This window comes from Psammomys obesus, unplaced genomic scaffold, assembly GCF_907164565.1.
Source record: "Psammomys obesus unplaced genomic scaffold, mPsaObe1.curated_primary_1811, whole genome shotgun sequence".
Lineage (NCBI taxonomy): Eukaryota > Metazoa > Chordata > Mammalia > Rodentia > Muridae > Psammomys > Psammomys obesus.
In genome coordinates this window covers 9,534,356-9,553,416 of record NW_026596234.1, presented here as the reverse complement: position 1 = coordinate 9,553,416, position 19,061 = coordinate 9,534,356, and the positions used below count along the sequence as shown (strand labels likewise).

The 19,061-nt window shown below is 52.7% G+C and overlaps 1 protein-coding gene across 4 annotated transcripts in view; it reads right to left on the bottom strand.

Annotated features, from left to right (window-relative positions):
- Nfatc2 (nuclear factor of activated T cells 2) overlaps positions 1–18,396 on the bottom strand; it is a 119,614-nt gene extending 101,218 nt beyond the window's left edge. For 2 of the 4 annotated variants that reach the window (XM_055596184.1, XM_055596185.1), the window contains exon 1: positions 5,975–6,234. In XM_055596184.1, the coding sequence (XP_055452159.1) occupies positions 5,975–6,104 (130 nt within the window). In that variant the 5' untranslated portion in view covers positions 6,105–6,234. Of the gene's footprint in view, positions 1–5,974; positions 6,235–17,785 lie in introns of those variants that run through there. The other 2 variants (XM_055596186.1, XM_055596187.1) reach the window with 2 other exon arrangements.
- Between the last annotated feature and the right edge of the window lie 665 nt (positions 18,397–19,061).

The following is a 19,061-nucleotide window of genomic DNA, read 5'->3' as shown; positions in this document are numbered from 1 at the left end:
GGCCCTTCACTACCCAATCACAAAGGCTGGGGACCGCTGGGGCAGGAATCCCACACCTCCCTGAACCCTCACTTCTGCCCCAGTGGGGCCCATGGTCCTCACCAGCCACGGCTCAGATAAGAAACATGAGCCAGGAACCAAAGTCACATGGCCTCCGGCAGCCAGCTAAGGGACCTTCGCATCATCTCATCGAGAAGCAGTGATCTGCTTGCTGCAGGCCTGGCGTTTCTGCTCAGCCAAGGTCCCCTGACATCCAACGAGTCAAGCCAGGGCTTTTTGGTTTTACCTGCACAGTCAGAGGGAAGAGGGGCTCGGGTGCCCCCCCCACAAAGCTTGCAGGACAGAGAAGAAGCAAAAAACGGAGGCTGGGGGATGTGGCTCATCTCTGTGGGGTGCTGGTCTAGCCTGTAGGTGTGCTGAGGTTCCCTCCCTAGCGCCTTATAAACTGGGCATACTGGCTCATGCCTGGGACCCCAGCACTTGGGAAATGGAGGCAGAAGCATCAGGAGTTCAAAGCCATCCTTGGTTACAGAGAAGGTCTGAGGGCAACCTGGGCTATATGAGATGAGAGAGGAGGAGAGGGCAGAGGAGAAGAGAAGAAGAAATGAAACAGGGAAAGAAGAGAGGAGTGAACTCCCCATTGTGTCCTGGACTTATTCCAACTCCGTTTTGCTGCCCAGTGTAGGTTCAAGGGAGGAGTACGGCCCCTCCCCCTCCCACCTGGTCACATACAGGTGCTGCAGTTCGTGGGGCCTGTTGGGCACAGTTGGGGACTGAAGCTATGGGGTGCTCTGGGGACACTCTGGCTGTGTGCTGAAAGGGTATAAATACAGAGCCTCGGACCCCAACCACCCCGGCTCCAGATAGACCTTGCGTTGCCAATGCATGAAGCTACGTTTCTTGCACTTAGCTCACCATCTTCTGGGGCTAGAGAGCCCAAGAGGCAATATGGGTGCCTCTGCTCCCGATCAGAACTTAACAATAGGGGACAGTGACCTTTCAAGCTAGAATGACAGGGGCCCCGCCAGCCCCACTTCCTCTCTGGCCAGGACTCTTCTCAACTCTCCTGGGGCACCTGGAGATCTGATTTGTCCAAAGCAGGCTCACTGAGGCCTGTCCTTAACTGGACACGAAGGGCGGCATCTCCGAATGTCACCCATATCCAGCAAGCCTGCTTACTTAGTATACAGGCCTATTTTTAGCAGCACCAAAAAAGCCAGTTACTGTATCACGGCACCTCATTTGTCTCCATTTGTTTACCAGGCCGTGTTCCATGCTGGCACCAGGGTATCCAGGCAAGAGCAGGCACCAGGTCTCATTCATCGCCACACCCACCCGGCTTGGCATGAAAGCAGAATGCCATGTGTTTGCTGGAAGGATGAGGTTTTCATTGTCCCCTGCAAATGGGTTTGAGAGCAGGTGTTCTCAAGCTGGAAGCGCAGGTGACATCAGTGATTGGTCCATGACTCCCTTGAGAAATGGTGTAAAAAGCACATGGCAGTGGGGGTTGGGAGAGGCAGTGCCCCGGGGGCCACGGGGGGGGGGGGGGGGGGGGGGGGGGGGGTGTTTTGGGCGCCGGGGGGGTGTGTGTGTATGGGGCGAGTGCACGCAGACGTGTGTGTGTGTGTGTGTGTGTGTGTGTGTGTGTGTGTGTGTGTGTGTGTCTGTGTCTGTGTGTGTGTGTGTGGTGTCCATGATTTTCACCAGCTTTTCGAAGAGTGTGACCCCAGCAGTGTAAGGGTGACAGAAACAGACTCCGAAAAGTGGCAAGCAATGATCAAGCAATGATCAGCGAGTATGCGTTCACCCTCAGAAAGGTCGAGGCTGGCCCCCTACACTTGAGCCAAAAGGAATCAGAGGAGAGATTGCGTCAGAAGCACGGAGGCAAACTGGTAGTGAGCACTGATGAGTATCTGTCCCCCCCCCACAGTACCCAGGTGACATGATACTTCTGGAGGTGACCAGGGAATTCCAAGTTGGAAGGAGAAGGAGTCCACCAAACCCTGAACATGCCCAAGGGACACTAACAGAAGGGGCCACCAACAGCAGCCCAACGTCCCTTCCCGGGTGGGATCGGCAGCCCTATACCCCAGCAATACTCCTTACGACGTCTCATCCACCAGCAGAGAAGTGACGGTGCTCTTGACACATCTCCAGGCAAACAAATTTGGGAACCGGGTTGGATGAAGCAGATCATTTCTTAGATGCATTTTATAAAAACTGGCTCTTGTAGAGACAGCGAAGTATCAATTAAGGCTGGTGGGCTGGCTCTGCAGGTAAAGGGGCCTGCCACCAAGCATGACCACCTGAGTTCTGTGCCTGGGACCCACGCAGTGAAAGGGAAGAACTGCCTCCCACAGGTTCCTCGGGATGGGAAGAAGAGAAACCTAAGGCCACCTGCACACATGAGACTCTCACAGATCAGTAGCACGCAGAAATTTTGCAGGACAGGGCCTGAGGACACAATCAAACTAGTATCACCACCACGAGAAGATATCCATAGTGTCCAACTAAAGTTTCTACCAGGAATGGTAAGCTCACTTACAGGATGTACTTATCCACTTAGACAGCCTCTTACTGTATGAAGCAATATGCAACAGGTCTAAGAAGACCACATTTTCTCACAGAGACTCAAAAGTCTTTCATGCCAATCAAGTCCTTTTTTCAATAAAGCCCCCAGGGAAACAGAGGTGGACACCTTCTGAGCATAACAAATACATACATCTGAGTTTTATGCCACCATTCAAGGTCCTCCTAGCAAGGTCAAAAGCAAAGCAAAGAGGACTGGAGAGGCGGTCCAGCAGTTACTCGTGTCTGTTGTTCTTTCAGAGGTCCAGAGTTCAGTCCTCAGCATCTACACTGGGAGGCTTGCAACCGACTGTAAGTCTAACTCCAGAATGGTCCAAAGCCCTCTTCTGGCCTCTGCAGACCCCTGCGAGCACACAGGGCATACACCCACACAGTTCCATACACATAGCTGAAAATCAAATGCTATTTTTAAAGAGGCAAAGATGCCTACCATCTCCGTTCTGATGTAATCTTTTGCTTCAGGTACAAGCCAGTGCACTCGGAAAAGACGAGACAAGACAAGACAGGCCTGTGTAAGGACACTGGCTCGGTGTGGGCAGAGCTGGGTCTTTCCTGGTCTCCCCAGGATCTAATATGTGGTAGGCGCTTAGGAAATTAGTTAGCTGAGTGACTGAGGAATGGCTCATGACTGTGAAAGCAAGAGTTTAATATATGCTGGAGACAAAAACCCACTGTGGTTGGTTTCAGTGGGTTAAATTCACTCAAAGCGCACTATCGGACAGAACTATTACTTCCGCCATTTACAAATAAGCACGCAGGGGTCCAAAGATGCTAAATGACTTGCCCTAGCCCACTACTCCTGTCTTCGGTTGCCATGGCACCGTGGACCAACTGTCTCCTATCCAGTGGAGGCGGGAGAGGCCTCCCATGGTAGTTTCAAGCCGAGGCTCCGACTTTAGCTCTGCTACTGACTGGCTCTGCCGTTGCCAGCAACTTGCCCCACCTCTCTGCACCTTCAAGTTCTCCTCTATAAACTGAAAGCCAGAAGCAGCACCTGCCTGCTGGGGTGAGAGGGGCACCCATGTCCCTCTGCTGCCAATAGTCTGACTTCCCAAACTCCTATGCGCTTTCACAGGTGGTTTTCGTGGGGCACCTGCCTCACTGTTAACCCTTTTCCTCCTGTGGATTTTGCTGGGCTCGTGGTCAGCTAACTTAAGGTTCGTCGTCAGGATGGTATCATCCTAGACGGAGGCCTAGTACCAAGATAAAGGCCAGCTCAGCTCTCAGGGAGTCCTGCTGTGGAGAAACAGAGAAGGGTCACCCTCCAGCCGTGAGCCCACAGCTGGAAAACTTCACTTCTGCCTCCCAGGGCTCACGAAGTCCCTCCTGTGCTTCTTGACTCCACCCACGCTTTCCCAACACGTTCCCAGAGCAGCTCCTGCACAAGGGTCTCTCTCACCTAGTGACTTTCCTAAGAGCACAATTTGGAAAGGAGTCACCAGGGAGAAACCCACGTCCCCTGTGGGGAAGGTCAGGTCAACAGCAACGAATCAGGCTGACAGTGCGTACCCTGGGCACGAGAAGAGAATGGCCCCACCCTGCTGTGATCTCCCAGACACCTGTAGCCCTCACCTAACCATAAGGAAAACATCATAAAAGAAAAATTAAAACAGGGAGGCACAGGCCTGTGACGCCCAGCACTGGGGATGGCATGGCAGGAAGATGTCTGGTTTCAGGCCAGCCTGAACCTCATGCTAACCTGTTACAGAAATACATTAAATAGGCTGTGTATACCATTATCCATAGTGCCTATTTCTAACACAGAACTTCAAGGCTGTTTACAACACACACACACACACACACACACACACACACACACACACACACTGAAAAAGCATGAACTTTTCTCAATAAAGTGTCCACATCAAAGAGCTACATCATGCTAACATGCCAGGCCCGTAGCAAGAGGGAAGGGGTGCTGGGTGTATGAGAATTCCAGCTAACTGCTATCATAGTGCTTCTATAAATGGGTAACCAAAACCCCAAAATAAACTTTATTATTAAAAAAAAAAAAAAAAAAAAAAAGCAACACAGGTTACCGGGCTTCCCGTGGTCATTAAGCTACCCATCTGCTGGTCACCGAGCTGTGCTTGCCAAGAAAAACTATAAAAAGCACCTCCCACCAGATTTGGCTTGGAAACTATTTCCCCGGAAATCCTCACCCTCCACCCTCACCTCAGGGAGAGAGAGATAGAGAAAGACAGAGAGAGAGAAACAGAGAGAGACAGAAAGACACAGAGAGAGACAGAGAGGTATAAATTCCCTGCCAGACATGACTCTAATCTTAAGGAGCACACAGACCACTGATGTGTGCCGCTGGCTTACAGATTCCTGATTGTGTCTTTTCAAGGGAAGGCTGTCCCCAGACTGGAACTCTAAAACACAAACACCTCCAGCCAAAACACAAAAACTGTCACACAGGCCAGTCCCTCCCCAAAGTTGCCCATGAAGACCCTGCTGGGGGAAAAGAGTTAACACCAGCAGGACTCAGGAACAGATATCCTCCCCAGCCAGAGTGGCAGCCCTTCCTACCCACCAGGCAGCAGATGCCAGCAAGCCCGTAGCCATTGAGGCATCTGGAAGCTGCCAGCAGGCTTGCCCCTGAGCCGGTCAGGAGCATGGGCTGGGCTGTCAAAATCAGGAAACCTGGTCAGGTCTTTGTTTGCTCCCAGACAACAAGCTTTCTAACCAGAGAATGTGAGGCTGGGCGTCAAGCCGGCGACTGCTTCTGACAAATGCATTCTGACAAATGACAGGGACATTTGCCCAGCCTCCAGCAACAGGGGACAGATGAAGGCCCAGACTGAACTTAGACAGAAAAAGTCGGCCCTCCTCTCCCAGGTGCCACAGAAGCATGGGTGAGGGGCTGGTAGAAGACCCCTTAATAAGCTGGGGCTGGTCCACCTGCACTGACTGGTAAACACAGAGAGGAAATGGGCCAGGCTCCTGGCACCAAAGGCAAACCACCCTCAAGCATGAGACACAAAGCCTCTTCCTTAGTTTCAACACAAAGTCCCCAACAACCGGCTCCCAGGATGCCGCAGGGCCACTGTCTCATCGCCTCAGGGGCAAGATTTGTCAGGCTCAGCTGCAGCCTTTCTGACATCGTTGGGCACACGCCCCTCCACCGACTACACTCTCAGAGAGCAAAGACATCACTTCCACGATCTCTGGGGTGTCCTGGGCACCTGACCATCCTTTGCTATGCTAACAGCGACCCTCGGGTGGAACTGGAAACCGTCTCCAGCCACTCTCTCCGGCTCCCCTCCCTGTCAGCAGGGCAGGGGCGGCCCCTGCTGCAGGCTCCCGAGGAAGCCCTGCATCGGGTCCCCAGGCCCTGTCCCTGCCAGGCCTCGAGGACCAGGCGGGGGTAGCCTCCACCGACCTTCGATAGGGTTCAGATAGTCATAATCGAAGAGGATAGAAAAGTCCAGCTCGTCCTGGGGACTGCCCCCGGGCTCGTGGCCTGGGCCGTCCCTGCCGTCCGGGTCGGGCTGTGACTCCACGGCTTCCATGGCTCAGGGCGGCCGGGCTGCGGGGCCGGGTAGGGTCGCGGGGCTCGGAGGAGGCTCGCTCAGACCGGGGTCACCGTGTCTGGGGCGCACGCCGGGGCCGAGGATGGCTCACTGCGCAGTGGGTCCTGGACGCGTCCGGGGAGCGGGTGTCGCGAGCTTCCTGCTCAAGGCACCTGTTGCAGCCTGGAGGGGGCGGGGGCGGGGACGGCGGTGGCTGGCGGGGCGGGGCCACGCCCGGACGGGGTGGGGCACAGCCCGGTCTGGCCTGAGTGACAAGCCCAGGCAACTTCTGTTCCACCTGCCACTGTCTGACCTAGGGCCCCACCAGAAGCTGCTGCCTTAGGGACCGTTCTACCTTAGGGGCCACAAGCAGAGCCTTTCCTGATTAATCCCCTTTGCTGGGGAGGGGCACCCTGTCTTCTTTGGCATTCCCACAGCTGTGGCGCAGTGTCTGTCTCTGATTTGCAAGCCACAACCTCAGTTGATCAGGCCTGGGCCACCTACCACGTGCCACCCAGCATATAGCGGCCACTGTGGCCCTGCTGGGACAGATTAGGCATAAAGATCATCACCCCTCTTGGCAATCAGGAGAGGAGTCGGCAGTGGCTGCGAAGGCTTTGGCGCCAGGGGGAGGTGACACGCGAAGAGTTTGATTGATGGTGATGTGGGGACCCTGTCCTGGCAGTGAGAACAGGAAGTGGTCTGGTGTGTAGGAGGCTGGGTTGACAGGTAACCTGTACATCCTGCTGATGTGAAATGTCGATTAGCAGGCCCTTCCCCCACCCCCCACCGTCCCCCACGGCTTTCAGTTCCATAAGCCTGGATTTAAGCCCAGGAATATGGAATTTTGATTAAGCCCTCGAGGTGAAGATAGGTGACTGCTGAAGAACCCAGGGCTACTGTCCAGTGAGCCTCCCAGCTTATAACTTCTCAAAGTGAGAATCAAGGTAGCAAAGGAGAGTCTGGGCAGTGGTCCCCAAGGTCCCTGGATGACTACAATCACTGAACAGCTCTTTAAAAGCCAGGCCCGGCTGCAATTGAAACCTGCAGGCGATGGGCCTTTTGTGAGGCGATTAAGACTTAAGGAAAGCAAAAGATCAAACATCTGGGTGGGGGGGATGGGGAAGCCCTCCCGTCCTGTTCTCAACAACCCTGGTGACAATGACTGCAGCAGGGACCATGAGGAAGGAGGACAGAAGGCAGGCATTATCAGGGGACCCATGGAAGTCTGCCTAAAGCTATATCCATCACTGAGCTGGGTGTGGCCATGCATGCCAATAATCCCAGCACCTGAGAGGCAAAGGCAGCAGGGATAGCTTCAAGTTTGAGGTCAGCCTGGGCTACGGAAGGAAAGAAACTCTCACCACCCAAAACAACAACTCTCATCATTCTTTTTCAGAACTATTTGCTGAGTTGAGTACCTGCTACAAATGCTGAGTCGCAGGCGTCTGCAGGGCTACATCACTGCCATTGTCGTAGGACACAGATGCAAAGAGGCACAGCTGGGCGCAGGGTCTCCTAACTCCCCAACACACGCTGGAATCCAGTGGAGACCGGTTAAAGCATTCAGCTTCCCAAGCTCCACCAGGCACCAATTTACCTGAGTGCTAAAAGCTGGACACAGGGTTCCCAGCAACTTCACAAAGCAAAACAACAAAACCTGCCCATCAGCTTCCAAATGAGAGGCCAGACATGAGAGCAACTGTTTCCAAGACCACACCACTGCAGGGGCCTATGCCTGGCTCTGGACAGAATCCTTCCTCCTCTGCTCTATTAACTGCTCCCAAGGGTGTCCATTTGAGAAGCTACTTTCTCTTCTCAGTGTTGGGGACTGAACCCATGGCCTCATGAATGTTAGGCAATCATTCCACCACTAAACTATGCTCCATCCCTTGGGAAGCAGCTCCTAAGATGATCTTGGTAGAAGCTGTCCCATCCTGCTTGACAAGGAAGACAATGAAAGACAATCAGAGAATTTTATCACCAAAGACCCGTGAGATCCACTAAGGTGGAGGCCATGGCCACCTTTTGTACAGTGGGTGTATGGAGTTCAGGTGGATATTTGAACAGAGAGATGTTTGGACAGATGTTTGGATTGGTGGTTGGGTGGATGGATAAATAGATGATAGATAGATAGATGGTAGATAGATAGATAGATAGATAGATAGATAGATAGATAGATAGATAGATTGACTCACAGATAAAGAGTTTACGTTGGTGGATATGCATGTAGACAGATAAGAGATGGCTCCATGGGTAGGAGCACTGTTGCTCTTGCAGAGGACATGAGTTTGATTCTCAGCACCTACATAGCACCACACAACCACCTATGACTTTAGTTCCAGAGGATCTAGTGCCTTCTTATGGCCTCTGTTGGCACTGCAGGCACTTGGCGCACATACATTCAGGCAAAACACCTGTTCACACAAACATAAATCTTAAACACACGCATACCTGGGGCTGGGGAGATAGCTTGGCAGTTGAGAGTGCATACTGCTCTTTCCAAGGACCTGAGTTTTGTCCCCAGCACCCCCAGCATCATACAGCTTACAACTGTCTGTAACTCCAGTTCCAGGGGACCTCACACCCTTTTCTGTCAAGCGCACACAAACCTGTGCACAGACACACACATGTAATTAAAACTATTTTAAATATACATACATGCACACATACCTACAGCAAGCCTCCCGCAGCTTCCTGTCAAGTTCAGAGGGAAACAGAGCAGCCAGGCTCTAGGTCGGCTGCCCTGCTATCTGAGCACCATGCCCTGCCACGGTCTTCCTGTCTTGCGCCTCTGCCTGTGGATCAGGCCTGACCCTGCGGCATCCTTTCTGAGCACGGTTATTTAATCCATTTGTTACGTATTCTTACACTTGAATGTGAGTGCTTGGAGGGCAGGGGCCAAGGGTGTTCATTTTCTCCATCTAAACACCTCGGGTAGCCAATTTCAGCAAATAAAAATAGGAGGCACCCAGTTTAAGTTTGAACCTTAGACAGTTAATCCTTTTTTAAACATAGGTCGTAACTATTGCATGAGGAAATAATTCTGTTCAACTTTTATATGTTTATTGTTTTATGTGAAACAATGTGTTTTACTGTTTACATGAAATTCAGGGTTTGTGCATGAGCATGTCCACCTGTGAGCTTGTGTGTGGAGGCCAGTGGGCAGCCTCAAGTGCTTCCTCTGACATGGTCCACCTTTGTGTTTTGTTTTGTTTTGAGGCAGGGTCTCTCACTGGCCTGGAGTTTACCAAGCAAGGCTAGGCTAGTGGACCAGTAGAGTCCCAGGGGCCCACCTCTCTACGTCTCCCTAGAGCTGGGATTGCAAGCATACAGCACTGGGCCCAGAATATTTTTTTTTCTAATTTGGGGGTTGTTCTCAAGTCCTCATGCTTGCAGAGCAGGCACTTTAGGGACTGAGCTATCTCCAGAGCCGGCAAGAGTCAAGCTTCACCAACTTCCTGGTTCTTCGCCTCTATCCTCAAGTCTTCAGTGACAGCCGGGACATGGGAGAATGAGGCTGGGATAATGGGCCCAATGCTTCCCCCTGGGGGACAGACCAGAAATGAAATATGAGAAGAGCCACTCCCTTCTCGGCTGGTGTGCTGGCACAGGACTGGTAGACTGGCATCTGTGACAACGTCAGATTGTCAAATCAGTGTCACTTTGCACGTTTGTACCTGAGCCCCAAGCATGAGTATGTGGCCTGTCACTGTTTCTACACAAACATGTGGTGGCTCCAGAGACGCACTACATGCACATGGTGTTTTTAAAAGAGGGAAGAATCTGTCCTGTGTATAGGGAAATGTCCTGGTAAGCTCATCAAAGAGTCCGTGAAACAAGTAACAGAGAAAAACAATATACAACACATTAGGAAGGTACTGTTCAGATAAGGAGCCAGGGACACACAGACACACACACACACACACACACACACACACACACACACACTTCCAAGTTGATCTTCCAAAAGACCAGCAGTTCCCACGTATAGAGACACAAATGTCTCACCAGGGCCAGTGCTGAGGGATAAATATGAACAGCTCAACTCAAAGGGCCTGGGTCCCATTTGATCTCTTCCTGGAGTACAGGATGCTAGCCTTTTCTGTGCCTCAGTTTCCTTCACTGCCAACCAGAGTAACCATCAGCATCAGCTTCCTGGGGTCCGACATGCACGGCCACCAGCACCCCACACTTACGAGGACCTTGAACGTGGCATGATGCTCTGCTGTTGCATCGTTAAACCTTCACTAATCCCGGCGCAGGACGCTGTGAGTCTTCCGTCTGTGCGCCGCCCTGATGCTGGCTGCAGCAGTTAAGGAATGTCATAAATTCTGGCCACAAACCTCACATCCTGACAACGGCCTCCATGACCACTGACTGCAAAGGGCAGAAGCTGGGCACTGTAACCCCAATAGGAAACATCGGAACCCTCTCTACTGGATCCCAGAAGTGACCATTCCCCAACTTCAGCGCACTCTGAGATTTGTTACTACTCTAGATGCTAATGGTGTGACTCTTTGACAGAGGCCTTTTGCTACCAACATCTGGCTGAGATCTGGGGGAAAAGGATCAAAATCACCAGGCAGGCTGACGAACACCCATAATCCCACCACTCCAGAAGTAAGTAAGACAGGGGGGTTGCTACAAGTTTGATGCCAGCTTGGGTTACCTAATAAGTTTTATCTAAAGGTACTTTGCGAGGCCGACACCCTCAAAAGAACAAAATGCAGAAAGTGACAAATCCCTAGTGCTTCAAACTATATTCTTTTACGATTATTTAGTGTGCGCACACACGCCGTGACACATGTGGAGGTCAGAGGACAACTTTGCTGGGTCAGCTCTCCCCATCTACCATGTGGGTTCTGGGAATTGAACTCAGGTCCCCAGGCTTGGCTGCAAGCTCTCTTAACCTGGAGAGCCATCTCACCACCCTTATACTGCATTTCATGCCTTGTTTATTGAAACCAAGATGTCTACAAAACAAAAAGCTCCTGTGACAAACAAACTCCCGGGAGTTAAAGATGTCAGTCCATTCGGAGATGAACTGGACTCTGAGGGAAAAGGGATACAAACAAAAGCCATGCTGCCTTTATTTGAAATTGTTATAATTTGTACAGGCTGTTATAAGATTTCGGTATCTGTTTTTGTTTTTAAAATATCTCATTAACTGTGGCTCGTCTTGGTGATTGGGTTTCTTGCTGCAATCTGTAACTGACCCCCGGAATGACCTGCCCCACATTCTGGCAAAGCCATTCTCAGGAACAGTCTCCTAGGCACTGGGGACATAGTGTTTCCTTTTCTCGGTGCTGGGGCTCCAGCACAGGCCAAGCACACCCCAGGCAACTCTGTACCACTGAGCTACTTCCCAGCCACTGTATTTGTGAGACGGGGTCTTCTTCTGTGGCTCAGACTAGCCTGAAACTCGCCATCCTCCTGCCTCAGCTCCCCCATGCTGGGATTACATCCAACAATCTTTGGAAGTTAGGTGGTGATGGGAACAGGTGCCGAGCCAAAGACCTCAACCTTGGAGTGCTGCTGTTCCCTTCCAAAAAATGAGGCACACAGCATCCTCCCCGCCCCCCTACTTTCTTAAGTTTTCGTGGTATTTTCTTTTTTGGAGACAAGGTATTATGTAGCCCAGGATGGTCTTGAACTTGCTATGTAGTCAAGGAAAGCGCTGAACTCCTGGTTCTCCTGTCTCTACCTCTAGAGTACCAGAATTGGAGGCATGCCTAATGGCTAGAAGATCAATCCTGAGAAAGGGTCTGATGCCAGTTTTATGTTGTCCCCGGGACTGGTCCAGGGCCTCTGGCAAGCAAGGTGGGTGCTCTGCGAGCTGTGTCTGCCAGCACTATCATCACTGCCCTCTCCTTTCGGGCAGCCAGCAGCCTTCACCTCTGCTGTCACCTACTTGACATGTGAAGACCCCTCGTGGCTATGGCCTCTTTCAGATTCTCGGCAGTCTCTGTGTGAGCTGAAAATACAAACATCCCGGCCTTCCGCACCCCAGCTGCTCTTCTCCCAGCCCCGTCCAGAGTTGATACCAACACTTCACACTCAGGCTAAGGGTTGACATAGGTCATCCAGAGCGGGCAGAGACTCCTGGGGTTTGGTACAAAAATATGTGTAATCCTTCAGGAAGGACCCTGAAAGTTCCTTTGGTGGTTAGGAGGTAATAGCTTAAATTTAAACAATAAAACAAACCAGGCATAGCCACCATGCCTACACTCCCAGGCCAGTCAAGAATGCACATCAAGGTCTTGTTTCAAAAACTTAAATAACTAATTAAAATAAAACAAGTAAGCGGGGCACAGTGGTGCATCCCAAAAGTCCCGAGCACTGGGGACTAAGTCCAAGGTCAGCAAACAGTAATATGCGCGCACACACACACACACACACACAAACACACACACACACACACACACACACACACGGGGGAATAACAGCAAACATGACAGCAATCACAAGCTACCAGTTGGTCTAGTCTGGGTCTTGATTAGACCCAAAAACACACGTTTGGTACCTTCGGTGCCAAAATAGAAAGTATTCCCACAGAGCCCACAATGCCCTGAAGAGCATAGTCTGGCTCATAGGCAGGAAGGCATTACTCCCGGCTGTCTCATCCAAGCACACTGGTTTCTGTCCCCTGCCCGAGCTTCTCGCCGGCTTCCCCAGCAGCCGCTCCGACCTGGTTCCAAGCCTCTTCCTTCAGTCTTTCCTCTAGCCTTTGAGATTAAGGAGGCCACACAGCCTGCCGCTGAATTTTCACCGTGACCCTGACAATGAAGCTCAGACCCCTCCCTAGATCCTTCACTCCCTGTCCTGGCACACATCTACGAGCTGAGCTTCCATTGCCTTCCTCTCTGCCCTTTCACTGGCCTTCAGCCTGGCCACAGACTGCCTGCTCAGGAGCCTGTGGGCAGTGTTCCTCTCACTGGGAATGTTCTTCTCTGAAAACCTGCAGGCAGAGCCTCCTCCCTTCAGGACTGAACAAAAGCCCACCTCCCTGGGGAAGAGGAGGTGTCAAGGCTGAATGAACAGCCTGCTGCTGCTGAATGAACAGAGGGAGCTCGTTCTGCTCCTTCACCAAAACCCAAAGCTCGAGTCTTCACTCCAGAGGCCTCAGAGTCAGGACTCACTGAGAAGAGGTCCTTTGCAGATATGAACAGGTGAAGATGAGACCATGCAGGACCCGAGGGGTCTAGTCCTAAGGCTGGACCCTTGGAAGGGCAAGCACCAATCCGTAAAGGCCACGGGGAAACAGAGACAGAGCACAGGGATGCAGCCATGGGCCACAGAAGCCAGGAGTGCCTGAGTCACAAGAAGACACAGACAAGGTCTATGCTGAGCCTCCAGAGAACATGGCCTGCCAGCCCCAACCCAGACTTCTGATCCTTAGCACAGTACAGAAGGAGCGTCCTCCCGTCAAACAGCATTGTGTGATGACGAGTTACAGTAGGCACAAGGAGCCGGCCTAGCCAACTATACACACACACACACACAAACAAACATGCATGCATCCGCATGTACAAGCGCATGCGTGTTTGTGCGTGCACAAACATGGGATGTGTACACACACGTGCAGCAGACATGCTACCCCGGAGCAGGCAAACTCTTGTCCACTGGGTCCATGTCCAGCTTACTTAAAAGGAAATGGACAGGTCAGCTGCTATAGGATCTGTGAGTATGTGAGTGTGGGGTGTGTGTGTGTGTGTGTGTGTGTGTGTGTGTGTGTGTGTGTGTGTGTTGTATACTAGCCCATGTGTGTGCATGTGAGTGTCATCAAGTGTCTTCTTGGGTCACTCTCCACCTTCCTTTTTCTTGAGACAGAGTCTCTCACTGAACCTGGAGCTGATGGTTTCGTCTAGATTGGCTGGGCAGGATACATCTGCCTCCACAACACTGGGCTTACAGGCACCATGCACCTCTATCCCCTGCTTTTTGGTGACTGAGAGCTGGAATCCAAGCCTGGAACAGCAAGCTCTTTACACACTGAGCTATCTCTCCAGGGCAGCTGTTCTGGATACTGCTCAGCTCAAACTCACTAGTACTCTCTTATCCATAGGGAAACTGAGGCACAGGAAAGGGGGAGGTTCCTTGCCCAAGGTCACACCTCCTCCTAAGTAGCAGAGGTGGAATGGACCCTGTGGCCAGCACAGGCTGTTGATTTCTGGGGGACCATAAATTGCTCCTGGGATCCCGTAAAGAGTCACAGAATAAGAGGCCTGGCCCTGCCTTTCAGGCGCTTACAGCCATGATTTAAAAACAAAACAAAACAGACCAAAAAAAAAAAAAAAAAACAGCTTCAAAAAACTCCCATCTTCACAGGAGAGCTTCCTTCTAAAGCCTTGAGCATGGGGGAACATGGGCACTTAGGAGGCTCCCTGCAGGCTGAGTTGCCTGGGGTGTTATGGAAGTACTAGCCAGGGAGGGGCCTTGGCAGCCCTCTTTGCTGGCCACCTTACTCTCATGGCAGTGGAAATGTCCTTTTCTTGTCCTGAGCTGAGGCAAAGCTAGGCACTGCACCTTCTCTGTCTGCCTCAGTTTCTCTGACTCTGACAACCATGACCATGCCTTCTTCTTTCTCTCCTGTATCTCTCCTTCCCTTCCAAGATGTGCCAGAGAACATCTTAGGGTGGAAGAAAGGGTCTAGAGCCAAGGTCTAGGTTATGTGTGTGTCAATGACATTCAGAAGTTAGGATGGTGTCAGCAAGTATCCAAGATGGCTGAGCCTGCGGTTACAAATTGACTCTGTCACTTTCTTACTGGATAACCCTTGGCCTTCTCTGTGCCTCGCTCCCCTCCTCTGTAGAGAGGAAAATGCAGTACCCATCAAATACCGTCTCTGTGAGAAGGAGAAGACGCGGTAAGTCCAAGGCAGACAGCCCCAGACAACGCTGAGTCAACACAAAGCCAACAGGGAGCAGCAGCGGTGGCTCATCCAGGGCCAGGCCCTACGCCTCTCCTCGTGTTGTGACTGCTGCTCTTGCTGTCCTCAGCCATCAGACACCAGCCCGGGGTATGTGCTCACCGCATGTGACACAGAGCTAAGTCTTGTATATGCATGGTTTCGTGTGACGCGAGCGACAGCCCTATGAAGACTATGCTGTCATTATTTTTTTTTTTTTTGCAAATGAGGAAATTGAGGCTTTTGAAGTCAGCTTAACCCAATCTGTGTCATTTTAAAGCTCCAGTAGGTTTAAAAAAAAAAAAATACCTAAGAGCTCTAGGGGACTGCGGAGGTGGTTCAGTCAGTGAAGAGACTGCCTGAGTTCAGTCTCTAGCACCCCCTATCCAGGGGCATAGCAGCTCATCTCTGTTACCCCAGCACTCTGGAGGTAGGGGCAGAAGATCAGATGTTCAAGGACATCCTCGGTTACAAAATGAATTTGAAGCTAGCCTGGGCTAACTGAGACTCGGTTTCCAAGGAAAGGGGCAGGGCATGACCTAAAGAACACATATTCAAAGAATGTTCACCCATGCTCAGTTTCCATACAACACCACTTACCGGCTTTAATGTCTGTATCTTTAACGCGGTGGGAGTTGCGGCTAGCGTTTACAGGGCACCCATGATGAGAAAGACACCCTCTTGGGGGTTTGCTGACCCCCCCCCCACAACCACGCCGTGACAGAAGCCTTCCTGGAGGCTGCATTTTACAGAGGAGGACATTAAGGCACAGAGAGAGGTTCAGTTATTTTTCCGATACCCCACAGCTGCGATGTGGCCGCGCAGAAATCCTAATCCATGCAAAAGCCGGGGAACCGGGGCCTGGGTGGGAGCAAAGCTCATCTCAAGTTTGCTTACTCCTAAAATACTTTCCATCGCCTTTCAGATAACACTGAGCACATCTTTCACACTGGGGCTTCAGACCAATGCTGCACAGCAAGTTTGCTGTTGCCACACAAATATTTCTATCCTTTGCTTAGGGTTTGCCTGTCAGCATGCTCCCTGGGACTCTGGAGATCTCATCCAGCAAGCAGTTGAGTTAAACGATGGCCTGGTTGTTTTCTCTGGGCACCCCTACGCAGGGCACAGCGATTGGCCTAGCCCAAGCCAGCTGCCTGTGATGCCCAGAGCTGGTGTCTGTGTGCCTTATTGCTGTGTCATCTTTGCCAGGATCAACCTGGCATCCTGTTGTTGCCTGCTGTTCATGCACACTTGAACAAGAACTGGGGGGGGGGGGGGGGGGGGTCGAGGTACAGTTTCTTCCAGACCTTAACAGAGAAGCAGAGTTCTCAGCCCAGAGCAGAGGGACCCAGCGGCCAGTCAGGCACAAAATAAAAGCCTGGCTTCTCCTTGGCGTTCTTGCTGTGTCCCTCTCCTCCTCCCTTATGGAACTAAATCTGGCATCTGTCTGTCCCCCACCCCCACTGTCAGAGCACCCATGTCTTACTTTTGGTTTGGTCAGCAGTTAAAACAAACAAACAAACAAAGAACAAAAACCTCTCCAAGACCTTCCCATATGCGTGGGCTGCCTGGAAGCACCACGCTGTCACCTGACATAATAGTAGCACTTTTTTTTTTTCTCTCATCATTATGTCATTGTTCCACTGCCACTTAACCACTGGCAGAGGACAGGATAAGCTGGTACCCCCTAAAAGGTCCCAAGCGCTGACAGGATCTGGCTTTCAAAAGTCCCGCTCCACTAAAAACTAAGCTGAGGTTGGAAGTGGCTAAACCCACCTTTTACCTAAATAGGGGTGGGGCTTGGATCTGGTTTTCAGCAGGAGCCCCCAAACCTCAAGCTTACAGGCCAAAACTGTCCTTTGCCTCCGCCCCACCGCGCCCCCCAGGACTGCAGCTCACCACGCAGAGCACAAAACCTACATTCAACTCGGATTTTATGACGCGAGGCTAGCTCCTCCCACGCGGATGTATTCCGCTTAACCCTTGAGCCCTGCCCATTTGGCGGTGCCTCTGTCCCTGCACACAGGCTGGCTGCACAGAAAGCCATCCAACAGACTCCACTTTAAAGACCTGATTCCTGACTCCCCAGACCAAACCCCTCACAATCCCAACCAGATGGGCTAAGATTTCATATCGTATTCTCACGCATTAACTCCCCCCCACACACACACACACACTCTAGAACCAAACTGAATGGCTTCAAGGTTACATCTAAAAGGGAGAAGATGGAGCAGAAACGGGGACAGTGGGGCGCCCCTGATCCCTTCCGCAGGGCAAGCCGGTGGCACTTCGTGCTTTCAATTGGGGTGGGGGAGCCGGAAGAGCCCTCAGACACATTCCCCAAAAAGGGGGAAAGAAAATGGCTTAAATTGCTTGAATGGCCCAGAGCATGTGTTGAAATGACTGCTGGAAAGTGAAGTCTCTCTGTATTAGTAAATAGCAAAATGTCAAAAAAAAAAAAAGCTAAATAATAATGATGACAAGGACGATGGGAGCAAGAGAAGCAGCCAGCGGTTAGCAGCAAGACCCCCTCCTGGTGTCCCACCAACCCACGCAGGGAATCCCGCCTGGAGACGCTTCCTCGAGTCACCCCCCGCGGCCAGGATGCGAGCGTGCGCCCCTGTTTGACCGCATCTACGCATCTCTACCTGCGAGCGAGGACAGCGTGGGGTGGCCCACGGGGGGGAGGGGGTTGGGCAGCAGAGCCGGGATGCGATGCGAGGATGCGGGCAGGGATGCGGGCAGGGGACGCGGAGGGCGGCGCGGTTACCTCGGTCCGCAGACCCCATGGCGCGGAGGGGCTGGCGGGGGCCCGGCCTGCGCAATGCGGGGCGCTGCATCTGGAGGGGCCGGGCTCAGCGGGCTGGGGAACGGGTGCTGCGATCCGGCGGAGCGGCGGCGCAGAGGCTGCAGCGCCCAGGCTCCGCTCCGGGGCTCTCGCTCGCCGTGCTCCCGCTCCTAGGCTCCTGCGCCGGCTCTCCGTGCTCCCGCTGCCGTGCTCCGGGCTCCGGCTCCCCCGGGCTCCCGGCTGCTGCGGCGCTTCGCGGGTCGCTTTACTCCAGCGGCAACGCGACTTCCTTCCCCGCGCTCCGTGTTTATAGGCTTTCAATGCAGTAAAATAACGGGATTCCCTCACTGTTTCCTCCTGTTTACCCAGCGCCATGGAAACCCCTGGATCCCTTCCATCTCCAAAACTAAGGGCTTTCCTGAAAACTTCACACTCAGGAATCCATGACGTCGCCTCCTCCGCGGCCAGCCAGCTCCGTGGCTCCTTCGGCCGCCAAGCACAAGTCCCTGATTGTTCGGGGCAGGGAGAAAGTCGGGGAGAGGGAGGCGCGCAGGGGTGGGGGCGCGGCCCGCCAGGCCCTGCAGGAGCTGCGTGCAAGCTCGCCGACAGCCACCGCCTCCCTGCTGCAGCCCTGCCCCAATTCAGCCTCCTGACACCCCGCTTTCCCGAGAGGCTGCCCCCCGGAGAAAGCTGCCCAGGCTCTCAGCTAGCACCCCCCCCCGGGTTGTCCAGGAGCCCTTGGACGCTTGCCCAGGGGTGCCTCCTTAGGCCCCTCAGGGCCTCTGCCTGCCCAGATCCTTGAGTGTTCAGGGATGAAGAGGAGCAGGAAGGCGAAGGAAAAGAAATAAATAACGGCGCCTGTGCCAACTGTCCAAGATTTTTTTTTTTCCTCAAAGAGTTTATTTTTAGATTCATTTAGAAAATCCAAGGTTTCCAGCATTACTCGGAGGGTCCAGCAATAAGGCTGAAAAAGAGTCGCCGAAACCAGGCAACGCGTGTGTTTACGCGTGCGTGTGTAAACAGGAAAATGGGGGGGGGGTGATGGCAGGACCTCCGCAGCAGAGGTGTGTGGGATGGCACAGGTGGCTCCCACCTGTGGGCCACGACTGGGAGGACAGCAGCCCACAGAACGGCTGGGGAGGACGGCAGCCCACAGAACGGCTGGGCTAGGCTTTGGCTGTTTTGCTTCTCCACCTGCAGGGACCCTGGGCTCAAAGATGAGGGCAGCTTTGAAAGGCACATGTGAAATACTGTTGTG